This window comes from Lissotriton helveticus, chromosome 12 (assembly GCF_964261635.1).
Source record: "Lissotriton helveticus chromosome 12, aLisHel1.1, whole genome shotgun sequence".
Lineage (NCBI taxonomy): Eukaryota > Metazoa > Chordata > Amphibia > Caudata > Salamandridae > Lissotriton > Lissotriton helveticus.
In genome coordinates this window covers 575634894-575651933 of record NC_136073.1, presented here as the reverse complement: position 1 = coordinate 575651933, position 17040 = coordinate 575634894, and the positions used below count along the sequence as shown (strand labels likewise).

Here is a 17040-nt window from a genome sequence, read left to right as displayed (position 1 = left end):
CAGGATTAAGTGTATTGGGGCTGGGTGGGTGCACTCTGAGAGTGCCTGACAGTCTGCACTGGGGGCATATTTGGTGTCCCTGTGCATTGTCCAGTTCAAACTGGTTGAAGGAGCCATTTGCTCCTGCTCTGGTGCGAATCTGGACAAAGGACATGGGTATAACTACCCCTATGTCCTGACCCTCCCATAGGTGGGTACCCAGAGTTTGTCCAACCCCTTCCTAGGGTATAAATTAGGAACCCAGACTGCAGGACTTTAGATCTTACCTGAACTAAACTCTAGTATTTAGACGATCTACAATACCCTGGATGACTGAAGAATTTCCCTTGGAGTAAAGTAGTTACTCCCCTGCAAGGCAGGCACCTTAAACACATCTGACCAGTTTGCATCTCCCGAGCTCCTGAGGACTCCGAAGATTTCTGCAACACAGGAGGTGGGTTCCCGAGCATCCGTGAGGTTGATCTACCCTCTCAGAAATTCTGAGACCAGTATCCCTCGTGGGGACCGTGCAACCCGAACCCCTGTGCACCTTGTACTTTTGCAGCAGCATATGCTTTTTGGGGATCCCTGAGGTTGTGCTTTGGGCTACGTGTAGTCCTGACCCCGAGCAGCAACTGCACCGAAGATTTCCGGCCTACACTCCACGAGTGTTCCGTGGGCTGGTATTTTGTGATTCAGCTCGAGGGCCCTTCGCGATCCCATGTCCGTTGGCATGTGGGTCCTTGTGGAGGTAACTTTGATTTCTTTTGGGCTTCCATGGTTGCTCCAGCCGTGCCCTGACTTCCAATAGCTTGGAGAGTCTCCTGGACCTTGCTGGTCCACACCGTGACTAGTTTCTTCTGCCCACGTGGGTTGCATTTGCCAAGGATTGTTGGTTTTCAATCCGGACACTGACCCCCTCAGCACTTGACATCCTTCTTCGGGACAGCTCACCTCCGGACTTTGGTCGTCGTTGACATCTCCTGGTCCCCGTGGCTGCAGAGACAAGTATCCCGTCATCTCACCTGAAGCAACCGACATCGGTGGGCATGTGTCTCCCGAGCCCCTGGTCAAACTGAAGTGACCCAGACTCTGTCCCCTCTGCTTTCAGGTTCTTCTCGCCTCGCATCCAGGCTTGGATTCCACTGGACACTTCATCTTCCCGCAGCAGCACTTCTTTGAGTCACGCCATTGAAATCGAGGAAGGTTTCCGACATCACTTGACAACTATGCACCCCCGGCTCCCCTGGAATAGGTAATACGGGTACTTTGGTACTCACAAGGGTGCTGACCTTAGAATCTTCTATGTTCCAAATGGTTTGCTTGAAGTCCTCTCCGAAGTGTCCTTATCCTGTAAATTTCCAACCGTCCTCCGTGGGTCCCCTGTGTCACTACTTTGGGTGGTTCCTTGGTGTCCCCGCGATTCTACGTGCTCTAGGCACTGTGTCTAGTCATGTTGCGGTTGTTATACCACTTTCTTAGAATATTGTTAATTCTCCCCCTGGAGCCCGTTGTGTATTGTGGTATTTACTGTTGTTCTATTGATTAATAATTGTGTGCCTTGTGCACTATTCTCGTATAGAAGTTAGTGGAGAGTGTTAAGTAATAAATACATATATGTTATGCATCTCTTGAGTGGTTCTCCTTTCATTTGGTTATTCAGGAGGTTACAAACAGGTAAAACAAGCTGCTTTACATTCCTTCAAGACTTAGCCTGAAGGCTGCACTCCATAGCTACCACTAGGATAACTTTCATTAACGTTATAGTTGACCTAATCATCAATAAGGGTAGTTTGGACTGGTGCAAAGTGCCCACTTTAATTAGTGGACAGCATATACCAGGCCAACTTCTCACAGAGCGCACATCAAATAAGTAAGAACCAGATTTAAGTCCAACTGCGGCATCACAAATGGAATAGGAGGGAAAAGGTGAGTAATGCCTTTGAGAAATCTACTTACGACAGGGGACTTGAAAAGAGAGGGCTGATCAGGGAGCCTGAGAAAGGCCGAAATTGCAGAAAGGTAGCCCTTAATAGTGCCCAGAGCAGAGCCCTGCTGGGCCAAAGAAAGAAGGAACAAAAAGACTTTAGAAAGAGGGGCAGAAAGGGGATCTACAGCCTTGCTGTGCACCATGCCACAACTTTGTTCCACCTGCAGGCGTATCCCGATTTAGTGGAGGGCCGCCGGGCTGCCAGAATGATATCACAGACTTCACGAGGCAAGTCAAATGGAATTAACTGTCGCCCCTCAATCTCCATGCAAGGAGGTGGAGGCTGGACAGGTTCGGGGAGAGGACCGTCCCCTGCTGCTGCGACAGAAGATCCTCCCGAAGAGGCGGTTGGATCGGGGGATCCACGCTCCTACTGAGTAGCTCAGGATACCAAACTCATCAAGCCCAGTCCGGGGCCACAAGAATTACTTGGGCCCAGTCGCGCCTTATCTTCAGCACTCTGGGTAGAAGTGGTATAGGTGGAAAGGTGTACAATAGACCGTAACTCTACTCGTGACAAAAAGCGTCGCCGAGTGAGTGCCGCCTTGGAAATTCCAACGCGCCGAACTGCTGACACTGCGCGTTCTCCTCGATGGTAAATAGATCTAACCAAGGCTCTCTCCACTGTTGAAAGAGACCTTGCGCCACCTCTGAGTGAAGACGCCATTCGTGATCCATCTTGCACTTGCGGCTGAGTTTGTCCGCCCTGACGTTCAAGGAGCCTGCCAATTGTTGAACCACCAAGGAAATGCCATGACGTTCCAACCATGTCCAGAGATGCAGAGCCTCCTGACATAGGGTCCACAACCCCACCCTGCCTTGCTTGTTGAAGTACCACATGGCGGCGGCGGTATTGTCTGTGAACACCTGCACTACCTTCCCTTTGAGACAGGGAAGGAATGCCTTCAGTGCAAGCAGGATCACCCAGCGCTCCAGAAGGTTGTTATGGAGCCTGTAATCCGCCGGAGACCAGAGGCCTATGATCTCCGCCTCTCCCCGGTGGAGGTCGTATGAGGTCAACCGACATCGGCTGCATCCACTGGAACTTCAAATCCAACTGCAGAGCCCGCATATGCCATCTGGCATGATTGATCAGCAAGATGCAGGAGGCCATGAGGCCCAGCAGCCTCAAGGTCATCTTGACCGAAACCCAGGACAAGGGCTGAAAGATCGGAATCATAGCCTGAATGTCCTGGACTCACTGCTCGGGTGGAGTATACCCAAAACTGCGCCGTGCCCAGAACCGCTCCGATGAAGAGGAGATTCTGAGAGGGGATCAGGTGTGACTTGGGCACGTTGATGGAGAACTCCAGCAAATGCAGGAGGTCGGCCGTAGTCTGGAGGTGGGAGACTATTGCCTGGGGCTAGCCCGCCTTCAACAACCAGTCGTCGAGATAAGGGAAGACTGAAACCCCTGACTGCGCAGATGAGCTGCGACCACCATCATCACTTTCGTGAACACCCAAGGGGTGCTGGTAAGGCCAAAAGGGAGCACGGGGAACTGAAAGTGCTTGTGGCCTATGGTGAACCGCAGGTAACGCCGGTGGGCAGGCAGGACGGGGATATGAAAATAATCGTCCTGCAAGTCCAACGCTACCATCCAGTCTTGCAGGTCTAGGGCAGACAAGACCTGAGCCAGTGTGAGCATCTTGGACTTCTCCTTCCGGAGGAAGCAATTGACGTTCCGAAAGTCTAAGATAGGAAGCAGTCCCTTGTCCTTCTTTGGAACCAGAAAGTAGTGGGAGTAACAACCACAACCTACTTCTGGCGTCGGAATGCGCTCGATGGCCCCCTTGGCCAAGAGGGCCGCAACTTCCTGCTGGAGAAGTGCCAAGTGATCCCCCGACATGCGGTGGTTCTGAGGTGGCATGGCTGGAGGGGTGGTCTCGAAGGGGAGGGAGTAACCCCTTAGGACAATCTGTAAAACTCACCTGTCCATAGTGATGGTGCGCCAGTGGGGGAGGTGATGGCAAATCCTGCCGCCCACTGGCGTGTGGTGGACCTGAAACACCGGACTAGGAAGGTTTGGAGGCAGTGGTGGCAGGGGAGTTGCTGGACTGACCCGCCTGCTGGCCCCATGACCCACCTCGGCGGGTCCCACATCCACGGCTGTGCGGAGACTGTTGCCGTGCAGGCCTGTGGCTTTGAAACAAACGTGTTTGGGCGCCCCTTCCTTGGCCATGAAAGGAGAGGAAAGCAGATGCCAGAGGAGTGCGCGTGGCATAAAGGGCCAAGGACTTGGCCGAAGCCTGCGAGTCCTTAAAGCGCTCCAACGCACTATCTGCCTTGTCGCCAAAAAGGCGAGTGCCATCAAAAGGCATGTCCATTAGCGTGTTCTGGACATCCCCTGAAAAGCCAGAGGTCCTCAGCAAGGCGTGACGGCGTAGCGCCACTGTCGTGGAAATTGCTCTGCCCCGCGAGTCGGCATTGTCAAGGGCACAATGAATCGTAAACTTGGCTGCATCTCTCCCCTCAGCAATAGCTTGGGAGAGCACCGTCCAGGCCTCCTTCAGACACTGAGGCAGCACCTGCGCTACTGTATCCCACACAGAGTGGGAATAACGACTAAAGAGGCATGCAGTGTTCACAGACCGCAGCCCTGAACTGGCGGAAGAGAAAGTCTTCTTCCCAAACTGCTCCAATTCCTTGGATTCCCTTTCCGGAGGTGCGGAAGGAAATGCGGTTGGGGAGGCAGAGGCTTGGACAACCAAGCTCTTAGGGGTAGGGTGTTGGGAGAGGAAAATGGGGTCACCTGGCCGATGGCATTGGGCCACGTTCCTATCCACAGGAGCCGCTGTGCGGGGCCTGGACCAGGTCTTCAAAAGGACGTCTGAAAGTGAATCATTAAAGGGCAGCAGCGGCTCCGCAGAGGAACCCGCCGGCCGAAGAACTTCGGTCAGGAAGTTAGTCCTGACGGCCACTGTAGGGATCTCGAGGTGGAGAGCCTCTGCTGCCCTACGCAACACCACTGAATAAGTACCACCCTCCTCCGTAGCAATGGTAGAAGGAGACAGTGCGCCAGGTTCTTGTGAGGAATCCAGATCACCGGCATCCCCCAAATCCTCTGCCCAGTCCGGGTCTAAGGGGCATAGGACTGCGAGAGGGTCTTCAGACCCCTCCCAGTCCTACCCATCCTCCATAACCTGCTGGGCAGGTGGGAAAGATGGAGGATGAAGATAGGGATAAAAATTCCCCATCGGTGTCTGAATCTGTGTCGATCGACACCGGTCCGGCACCGTCTCCATGTCGGGGTGGAAGCCGGGGACGACATCCGGCGTGGAGCCAGCCGACGCCGGTGGCGGCACCGTAGACGTCGATGTAGGTCGTACGAGGTCAACCGACATCTTCGACTTCTTGTGCTTCCTCTTACCTGACCCAGAGTGCGAAGACTTAGTCGAACGATGGTGGCGGCTCCGCGACTGGTCCCTCAACCTCCCATGGGAACGGGACCTTGAACGGCACGGAGCTGACTCGCAGGCCTCAAGCAACTTTCGGGATAGCTCCCGCAAAGTTTTCAGAGCCATGGCCCGGCAGTCGGGGCACGACGCAGGGTCGTGGTCGCACCCCAGGCAGTAGAGACACTCGCGGTGCGGGTCCGTCACCGACATCATGCGGGGACAAAACTCGCAAGACTTGAAACCGGGAATCCCTATACACCAGGAGTCAAAGACTCAAAAAAGACAGAGACAAAAGTCCCCAAAAACTGACTGGGGGTAGCGCTCTCTCCGGATCTGTGCTTGCTGTCGCGGAAAAAGAAAGAACGGACATCAGCTTGCGAGGGTGGCATCTAAGTAGCTGCCGCGACGTGATCCGGGCGATCAGGACGAATACAACGGACACGAAGCCGCACAACGTCCATTTTTTCTACCTCCCTCAGCCATCATTTTCTTTGGGTCCCTCTTCAAATAATCTATCTCTAAAGGAAAGAAAACCTACTTGGTGACATTGAGGTCATGTTTAGACCCCCCCATCCCATCTCCTCCCCTTACCCCACCCTGGAAAACCCTCCCAAATCTTGTAGGGATATAGATGCCTTGCAAGCTACACCACGGGGCCAGATGGATTTTTAACGCAGCAGGCTACACCAGTCATTCCTATTCCCGTATAGCTGATTTTGAGTGCCATCGAAGATTCAGGGGTCCTCTCCTTTCCTTTTGATGGAATCTATCAGTGCATTCACATCTTCGACCCGTGACCCTCTGGCAGGTCGCTCCCCTCCCTCTGCAGCTCTGCCGTTGTCTCCTGTGACATCTGCTCTTGCCTGCGCTTCTCCGCCGGATTGCCTGATTACCTACCCTGCCTACTCGTGACAAGCCCCTCTTCCCTTCTGTATCCCTGACTGCCTGACCGCCTGCGCCCTTTTCCCCATCCGTTCTGCCAGCTCCGCTTCCCCGGTGTTCCACCTCTCCTTTCCCCGCTGTCCCCTTCCCTCCTCTAGGCTCCCCGCCGCTGCTCCCCTGCGGCCCCGCCCCCCCCGCTCTTCATTCGTTGTCCCTTTCCTCCTCCCCCGCCTCCCAGCTGAGCCTCCCTCCCCACCGCGCCATATATGGCGGCCGCTGCGAGGCCGCGCAGCGGATGCGCCTAAGGCAAGCATGTCGGCGCCCGTCCGCGCCTAGACCGCGCCCAGCGCCACGACCCCTGGATCACGCACCATCCAGGCTGCCCGCATCCGATATGACGCCAACACCCTCATCGCTCTCAACCCCGGACGACCCACCAGCTGCCACAAGGCCACTCCCAAGTGCACCCCCGGCCCCTTCACCTATCAGAACTGCAGCTTCTCCTGCATCGTAGGCGCCGAGACGACCGCCACAACGGAACCCAACCAGCTCTGCTGCATCCTGCTCAACACCCGCTCCACTCGCAAACACACCGTCGAGCTCTGGGACCTGCTCGACTCCACATCACCTGACATCGCCTTCCTGACTGAGACCTGGATGAACGAAGCCTCCGCCCCAGACATCGCAGTGGCCATCCCCGATGGATACAAGATCACCCGCAGAGACCGTACCAACGGAGTTGGCGGAGGAATCGCCATCATCCACAAGAACACCATCAGGGTCTCCACCAACACCGCCGACACCCTTAACACCGCCGAACACATGCACTTCCAGATCCACACGGACTCCAAGACCACCCTGAGAGGCACCCTCATCTATAGACCACCAGGACCCCGCCCCAAATTCTGCAACTCCATCGCCGACTTCATCAGCACGCACGCCCTGACCTCCACCGACTACATCCTTCTCAGCGACCTGAACTACCACCTGTAAAACAACAGCGACAGGAACTCCTCCACCCTGATGGACAACCTCACCACCCTCGGACTGACACAGATCATCAGGACGCCTACCAACATCGCCGGCCACACGCTCGATGCCATTTTCTCCTCCAGTCCCCACATTGTCTTCAGCCACGCCTCCGAACTCACCTGGACCGACCACCGCTGCATCCACTTCACCTTCCAGAAACCCGTCGCACATCACCGCACCCTACAGATCCCCGGACGCCGCTGGGGCAAAATCACCAAGGAACTACTGCAAACACACCTCGCACTCAACCCCCTGACCAACCCCACAAACCTCAAGGAGGGAGCCCGCACCCTCAGACTCTGGATGGAAGACTGCGCCAACACCTTAGCCCCTACAAGACAACACGCCCACAGAGATACAAGTCAGAGAGCCAGTTGGTTCACCCCGGAGCTCCTAGACTCCAAACGCACCTGTTGGAGACTGGAAAACACCTGGCACAACGAGAAAACTCCCGACAACCAAGCAGTTCTCAAAACCGCCATCCGCAACCACCACCACCTCATCAGGACCACCAAGGAGGCCGCCTTCACGAACCGCCTCGATAACAACGCACACAACAGCAAGGAGCTCTTCAACATCGTGAAGGAACTCTCCAAACCCAGCTCCTGCACCAACAACATCCCCCCCCGTCACAAGCCATGTGTGACGCCCTCGCTGCCTTCTTCCACCGCAAGATTGCCGACATTCATGACAGCTTCAACCCTCAGACGAACCCCGCCAACCCCACCACCCCGTCCCACCGATACCCACCGACCACGACCGCCTCACCGCTTGGACCAGCGTCACTACCGAGGACACGATCAAAACAATGAGTACCATCCAGTCAGACGCCCCGACCGACCCTCTTCCCCACCACATCATCAACAAGGCCGACAGCTCCATCGCACCCCACCTAGGCAACATCAACCTCTCATTCAAAACCGCGACCTTCCCGGAGAGCTGGAAACACGCCGAGATTAACGCCCTACTGAAGAAACCCAAGGCGGACCCGAGCGACCTAAAGAACTTCCGGCCCATCTCCCTGCTTCCATTTCCAGCGAAGGTCATCGAAAAGATCGCCAACACCCAGCTCATCCGATACCTAGAAGACAACAACATCCTCGACCCATCCCAGTCAGGCTTCCGCAAACACCAGAGCACCGAGACTGCCCTCATCGACGCCACAGACGACATCAGACTCCTACTTGACAAAGGTGAGACAGCAGCCCTCATCCTCCTGGACCTCTCCGCCGCCTTCGACACCGTCTGCCATCACACACTACACACACGCCTCTACGATGCAGGGATCTGCGACACGGCCCTGGACTGGATCACCTCTTTCCTCTCCGACAGAACCAAAGAGTCTGCCTCTCTCCATTCCACTCCAAAGTCACCAGGACGATCTGCTGTGTCCCACAAGGATCATCCATCAGCCCGACGCTCTTCAACATCTACATGGCTCCACTTGCACGCATCGCCAGACTCCATGACCTCAACATCATCTCCTACGCCGACGACACCCAGCTGATCCTCTCCCTCACCAACGACCCCCTCACCACCAAAGCCAACCTCCACGCGGTATGAAGGCAGTCGCCGACTAGATGGAAGAAAGCCGGCTCAAACTCAACACGGACAAGACAGAGATCCTCATCCTAGGACCCAACCCCTCAGCCTGGGACAACTCCTGGTGGCCCACTTCCCTGGGCACCGCCCCTACACCAACCAACCATGCACGCAACCTGGGAGTCATCCTCGACTCGAAGCTCACCATGACCAACCAGATCAACGCAGTCTCCTCAACCTGCTTCCACACCCTCCGCATGCTCGGCAAGATCTACAGATGGATCCCCACCGACACATGAAAAACCGTCACCCACGCCCTCATCAGCTGCAGGCTCGACTACGGCAACGCCCTCTACGCCGGAGCTCCAGCTAAACTCCTCAGCAGACTCCAAAGAATCCAGAATGCCTCGGCACGCCTGATCCTCGACGTCCCCCGCCGAGACCACATCACCCCCCTACCTGAGAAACCTGCACTGGCTCCCCGTCGACAGAAGAATCACCTTTAAGCTCCTGACCCACGCACACAAGGCATTTCACAACACAGGCCCAGTATACCTCAACAACCGACTGTCATTCTACGCACCCAACAGGAGACTCCGCTCCGCCGATCTCTCTCTGGCCACCGTCCCCCGCATCCACAGAACCACCTCCGGAGGCAAGTCCTTCTCCTACCGCGCCGCCAAGACCTGAAACTCCCTCCCTCTCCTCCTACGGCAGACAGAAGATCCTCAGACCTTCAGAAGACTACTCAAGACCTGGCTCCTGGACAACTAGCTGCAGCCCCCCCCCCTCCCCCAGCGCCTTGAGACCCTCGCGGGTATGTAGCGCGCTTTATAAATTGCCTGATTGATTGATCTTCGACTGCACAAGGATTATACATTTGATGGTTCCATATAATACGAAGAGGTGCAGAGAATTTTAGTAGTACATTTCCCCCCCAATTTCCGAAGATGCTCCATCCTTTCGCCTAACTCCCACTGCCTCTGCTCTGCCTTGCATATATCTGAACTGATTGGGAGAGAAAAACCATTAACAGTGTAGGGACCCTCCCATAAGGCTGCGCTCAAGATGGCTTCCTTAACTGAGAATGAGAGGAAGTTTACCAGGATCTTACTTGGGTTAGTCCATTGGAGGTCCACCTGAAAGGATCCCTGTGAGCTCTCTGGACCTCTTGCTCTAAGTTGATCTCTGGCCTATCTTTAGGGCTGTATCTTGTGGGAGCTTGCTTATAAAAGTCTTCATATCTGTACCCTCCTCTACCTCAGGGACATTCGAAAATCTTGTTTTTCCTCCTCAAATGATTTTCGACCCTCTCAATGTCCTCCCTCAGAGCTTTATTCTGTTTGGCCAACATAGAAATCCCAGTGGCTTTTTTCGCCACATCTCGCTTTATTGATCCTACCTCTTACAGTACTTTAGTGCGGGCAATAACTGCATCGAGCTTCTGCGCTAACTCCGGGCATGAGGCTTGGACATTCTCCTGATTAGCCTCTGAGACCACAAACCAATTTTGTATTTCTTCTTCTAGCCCCAAGAGGATGCCCATCAATGAATCGTCTACCTTTTTCTTGGACGTTTCTCCACCATTTTTAATCAATTGGTCCCTCAACAGCAAGTACTCAGCTAGCTCCGGCTCTCCACTTGATGCCAAGGCTTCAAACCTATTGCAGGTAGGAACAGGAGTCAACCTCGGTAGTGCAGCGCCCAGGGACCTTTCTTTCCCAGAGGGCCTAGTTGAAACCAGATAATCCATGATACTGGGATTACTGCTAGGGGGAGCTACTACAGAGGTCCCCATCCCAGTACTGGGTGTTCTGTGCTGTAGGGTAGAGCTTACGACCCCCTCTGCTTGGTGAACATGGTAAAACTCTGAAGTAGGATTTAAGGGAGAGGGTTATTTTAATCTGCTGAGCTGAGGACCTTTTGCCCCTGGATTTTTACCAGGAGACCTTACAGGTTTACCATGTAGGGAAGCAGAGCTCAAACCCCCTGCAACCCCACCAAGCACACATCGCTTCCCCTTTCTTGCAACTTTTTTTAAACTGGGGACCACTACAGAAGGCAAGTCTGGCACAACAAGCCCCTTATCACCCTTAATGTACTTGGTACGCAATGTATAACTTAGAACTCTATCAGCAGGCTTGCCAGTAATTAAAGCACTTTCCTCCATATGGTGGATGCTCCTCACTCCCTGTTTCAGAGCCTCCTCCTTCAAATCGACCCTCCTGATATTTTCCAGGGACTGGGAGCAGAGAAAGCTCTCTGTACGCATCGGTGATGAAAACGCAGGCAAGCTCCAGCCGGCAGCCTGACTTGTTCCGCCTCTATCCAGCGCACGTGTGTTGGCCGACCTGCAGCACTGAAGCCCACTTGCCTCCGCCTGGGGCCTGACCGACTCATCAGGCCCCCCAGGCGGCCCCATTAACCCCCAGGGAGACCCGGTGCAACAACCAGGCAAGCGCTGACAGGAAAGGGGCGTCCTTACTGTGGGATCACCCCTCGGGAACCCATGGCCGGTTCCCCGCTGTCCCTTATTATACCCGAATAACATTATAGTTTATTAAGCCATGGAGGTTTTGTACGGCACACACCCTGAAATCATGTGTTTCAAGGTCCTCTAATATGTAATAATGAAAAAAAAGTAGAGAAAGTGAAATTAAACAAATTGCCTAGGATCACGCATTTTGGTAAAGAGGGGAAGCTGGGATTAATCTCAGGTTTTCTGGTTTCAAATTGTTCAATTGAGCCACTAGATGTATTTCATTTGCTGCGCCTACACCCGCCTTACACACCAATCCCCCCAACCCCCTCACCGGACCACCCCCACTGGCAATCAAAGATCAAGCATTATGTCCCCAGGGAAAATATTTGCGAGTACCCATGCTCTAGACTGGTCTAAGCTCTTTGAAGTGCTTCAACAATTTGGATTTGGGTCAAAATTCATCCATAGGATTCCTCGGTTTTATGCGATCCCTATAGCTAGGGTCAAAGCTTGAGGGTAATGTCTCACTTCCAATAATAGTCGGTAGGGGATAGGCCAAGGTTGCCCCCCTCCCCCAGTTATTCACACTTGCTATAGAACCCTTCGCAGCTAGAATGCAAGAGGAAGGTCGAGCAGATGGTAACACCTTCAGGAGACATAGGTGACCGAGGTCCTACAAGGCTTGAATGACAAGGAATGGGCTAAAGCTCTTGAATGTTAACGTACAGTTTTATGTAAGGTAAGATTCCCATTAATTCAGCTTTTCATACTCCACCAAGCTTATCTTTCCAAATCTCATATTGACAGAAACTTCCCAAGGCTTCTCTCTCCTCTCGCAGGCATCAGCAGACTTACATAACAAGTCATGAGATTGCCTATCCTTGATGACTTTCTGGTCCTAGGAGTTTCAAGATTTGACAACATGTAAATGCATACTGCTTCAAATCACATGGAACACTGTGTACTGGGAATTTTTTGACACCACTGTAGACGTTGAGTAACCTTGAGATTCTTAAGCCTGGTTCTCCTTCTGGCCAAAAGGCCAATGACATCCCAGTGGAAGTCATATGTGGCTCATTCAGCACTGTTCTGGTGATCAAGAACATTCCATTGCACCCAAGCGGGAAGGAAAATCCTCAATAGGGAGGACACTAGGGGCCTCCGGAAATAGCAATTTATGGAGGTGTGGGACAAGGTCTGGTAGGCGTTGGGTGATAAATGCTGAGACAATACTTTGCCCTCCTAATGGAACCATCAATCCAAATATTTCTGAGCTACCCACGGATCCCTACCTTTGTAACCCAGAATCCAGACATCTAGTTCATGAGAACTGTTCTCTTTGCCCCTACCAACCCAAGGCATCACCCTGCAACACCCAAAGCACCTCATAGAGGGGCTGCAACTCACTTCCTCCCTCTTTATACTGAGACTGGCCCACCACCTCCTGTTGGGGTTCTGTACACACCCATGGTCTGGGCCAACAGCCCTGACCCTCCTTCCCGCTCACTTGAATGGATACTCATCCTAACTGTTGATGAATAATCTCCTTGTCACCTCCCTCTGGACTGGTGTCACCCTTCCAAGCTCGGATGTACCCCTATTTGTTCCCCATGTAAGTTACTTCATTACTCACCAGTTTCATAGTACTCCGAGTGATTCCATGTATTAACTTTGAAACACCCAGAGGATCTCACGGCTATCATTGTGAACACTCATCACTGGGCATGAACAGAATCTTTTCTTATTACCCGCATGCGAAGATACCATTGTGCAATCTATGTGTTATAAAGCTCTCAGACTGGATTTGTAACCACAGAATCTGCTATTTTTTCGATTGTGGGTACTACTCCAAAAAGCTATCTTTAAAAAAAAAAATCTAAATTCATCGACTTTAGGAGCCACACTGTCAAGTTCACTGAGTTTTGGAAGTGCAACTTGCACATTTCTACATGGTTGATACAATTCCTGATATTCCAATATGGACATGTTCCTCTGGCATCACTACCATGGCATTTCAGCCCAGACTGGTGCTATTACAATAAAAGTGGTGTGAGACTTGCTCGACACTCGTGCAATTAGTAGAATCGGGGTAAAGTGTAGGGAGAGTCCAATTAATTTATGGTGCATTTAGCCTGGAGAGGATGTGTGGGTACCTTGACCCAAGAGATGTGTGGGTACCTTGACCCAAAGTCTGGGATTTTTTTTATATTAATCTTGATGTTAATCTATTTATGAAAGATGCCCTCACGGTCCAAAGATGTTGTCTAACAATGGTTGATGTAACTCCCATTTGGGTGAGACCCTCCCGCCTGCTCGGTGTATATGCAATGTCAATAACTTCGCCTTGTACAAGATATGCTGCCAGGTAGAACTTCTGAGCAACAGGCCATTGAGTTAAGCATTCAAGAGAGGGTATGATTTTATTATGAGGCATTGTCCTTTAGCGTCTGTACAACATCTCTCTGGTCCAGACTTAGAATGACATCCAATACAGTGGAACCTGATTCTGCCCTCCAAAGCGTAAAGTACAGTTTTGCACTCCCCCTTCCATGGCCCTTTGACGTGTGTATTTTTTAAAAGTGTGCCCAGCAAGTGTGTTGGGCATCATTGATAATGGCCAAAGTCCTGAAGTTTCTGTAAAGAAACAAATAATCAGAATATTCTTTGCTTACCACCACTGTAAACCTTTTGCTACTTTATAGGTAGCAATCACTGGGTGAGACCTATTTCTCAATGATTGTACCATTGATTTGAGAATTACTACTTGACTGATCTCCCACACTGGCAAGCATTGGTTAGGAGATGAATACAAGATGCCATAATTCGAAGGTGTCCTTAAACTAACCGACATGTAACCTTTAAATTGCACAAATTAACACTTTTGAGGTAGCAGTGCATTCTGACGCACCAAACAAAGTTGTGTGTTTACTAACCCTGCATTGCAGCAGCACGCATAGTCTCCATTTGGATATCAGCGCAATCATTGGTGTTGCTAGGATAAGGCTCAGCAAATCCATACATGTGTAGTAGCTGCCAGTTCGCCATTTGTCCATAGGTATTGAAAATTTCTTGGCCTTTGCTGATCTTTCTAGTTGTCACCATTCGTAGATAATTCTGAAAGGGTGAAAGCAAACGATACACACCCACACATAGTAAGTTCTGACAAAAACAAGAAACAACCTAGCTGACACAAGGAGAATGGTAGGTTACCAAGCAATAACAGCTGCACTGGTAAAATTACTTCTACGCATAAAGAATCTTTACAGACAGAATAATTGGATATTAAGAGGTGTCACAGTTTTTTCAATTTAAGCTGTAATGTTAAAACATTTGCAAAAGCCTAGAAGTACCTGACCGAACTATTATATGGAACTATTGTGGCAATATAAGCTAAAACAAAGTAATATTTACATTTATTTTGTTGGTATTTGCTCATGACATGTATAGGTTTGTGAAAAAGAAAGTACACCACCTTGAGGTTCGATGGCTTTATACATTAAGACATATCTGATCATAATTTAGTCCTCAAAAAGTCCTAATTGTAGATAAATATAACCTCGTGATAAATAGCACAGAACTTTCACTTTGCCATCATTTATTAAACAATAATTTAGCAAACAATCAATAGTCCTGTGTGAAAAAAAATAAGAACACCCTTAATGCTTCCGATCAGTTAAGCTAATCAAATACAGATGAATGAGTGCATGATAACTTGATTATCAATAAGTGCTACCACTTGTATACAAAACAAGAATGTTGCTCAGTATCGTCTGGAGCATTCACGTTTGTGTTAACATATGAGATGCGATGGACAAAATATATCTTTGATGGTGTCAAAGAAATGGGTGACATTAATGTCTGCTGAGAATAGGAGGCTTAGAGTGAGCTATTGTTGCTATTCAGAAGCCACATTTTTTGGCTCAACATACAATATCAATCAATATTTACATAAATATAAACTAAGTAATTCTTGTTTAAGATCCATCGAGACTACATTAATAGTTCCACATGAAACAAGAGGGTTTTACAATGAGCTGACGAAAGATGGTTATAAGGGTTATTGTAGGATATTATAATGCTACTTGAGATCATAGTTATTTTTTTGAGCAACCGCCAGAAACCAGATCCTGTTTTTCTGATCGACACAAATCATGAACCCAGTTAACTACGTGGATTTACTATCCAGCTACACAATTTTTTGTTCATGTTTATTTTGGTAATTCGTTGTTTTAACTTGTTCTCTCCTTTCCCTGAGGCTACAATCTTGCAACCCCCGTAGCTCTCAAATAGTCAATGACTTGGTGGAGTTGTGGTTCTGAAGTACCAAGCACTTATTTTAACACCCCCATGTGGTTAATCTATAAGCAACTTGCCTTCTCGCAGGGAGAATTTCATGAACTGCAGGTTCTGTGAGTTTAAAAGCCAGTGTAGTGGAATACTTCCTTCCTCCTCCAGTCAGATGGGGTTCAGCGCACCATCAACTTCTGAACCAGAAGCGGAAGGCACCAAAAATGCTAGCTTGAACAAAGGTTCACAAACTGGTTAAAGAATTTAGCCGTACTTCCATACTTACAATTGTTGAATCTGAGTCTACACTGCTTTAACAATTAAAAAACTACTGAACTGACTTACCATAAAACATATTCATTCTGATGAAAAATCTATTCTCAAGTTAAGTTTGGCATTAAACTGTCCATCAGTTTTTGCTCCACTGAAGTACAAAAACATGAACATGGATCTTTTGTGTAATTTTCCAAGGGTCATTTAGACTAATAAGGCCCCACTTTCCTTAACAATCTGCACCACGTTTGGAACTAAGAGCCAAGAGTAAACAATACAACTGCGCCAAAACGTTAAGATTTGTATATGTGGTCATTTCTCCATTATATGTACATGTATGTATGTATAATATATATATATACAAAAAGAACAGCAAGCCAAGCTCGAGACAAACAACCAATAGAAAAAGTGTTTTTAGATTACTAAGCTTCAAGAAACTTTCCTACTAAAGCCTGCAGCGCGGAATTGTGCGAAATGGTCAGAGAGACGCACGGCCGCGAAAAACAAGATGGCGGCCCACTGAACTATCCCGGCGACACCCTCCAGCTGCTGGCTCCACGGTCGGCGTTGCAGGGAATAGCAGTGAGAACTCTGTGACCGCTGAGGCCGTACACCCTACCCAGCGGTGAGGACAGTTGGCGGATCAGGCGGATATCGGAACACCGCCAGGCGGATCATCCTGTAACCCGGGTGTTGCTTACTGCCACGACAGAGGGAGAGGCGAGTGTGCGGAGGACCACCCTCCATTTTGCTGCTACGGCAAGGTGCGGTGAGTAGCGGACGACTATATTGGCCCCCATGAGCACTTTGGACACAGCACTGCCCGGGGACCGCTCCCCCTCCCCCCATTGTACACCGACCGCGCTGCTACACACGCTTTCCTCACTGCGCTCTCTGCCTCAGACAAAAGGACCCCCTTTCACCACAAGCGGACCGATGTTAATTCTTGGGTGACACGGCGCACAGACATTAATAAGCGTGTGATCCTCTATATAACTGGCCACCGTGGGAACAGGCCGCAGCCCTTGTGGATACCCACTTGAACTACACACACGATACATTCACCTACATGCCAGCATCCTTCATCGCCGCCACGTGGGCTCTGGCTGTGTGATTTCCTGCCTGACTCAGATTTTGTAGACTGCACATTGCTGGGGTTCATTATTACGCATCTT

At 50.7% G+C, this 17040-nt stretch overlaps 1 protein-coding gene across 1 annotated transcript in view; it reads right to left on the bottom strand.

Annotated features, from left to right (window-relative positions):
* SETD6 (SET domain containing 6, protein lysine methyltransferase) overlaps positions 1-17040 on the bottom strand; it is a 216345-nt gene that overhangs the window by 58182 nt on the left and 141123 nt on the right. Inside the window, exon 7 of the mRNA XM_078671270.1 lies at positions 14239-14419. Coding sequence (XP_078527396.1) covers positions 14239-14419 — 181 coding nt within the window. The remainder of the gene's footprint in view (positions 1-14238; positions 14420-17040) is intronic.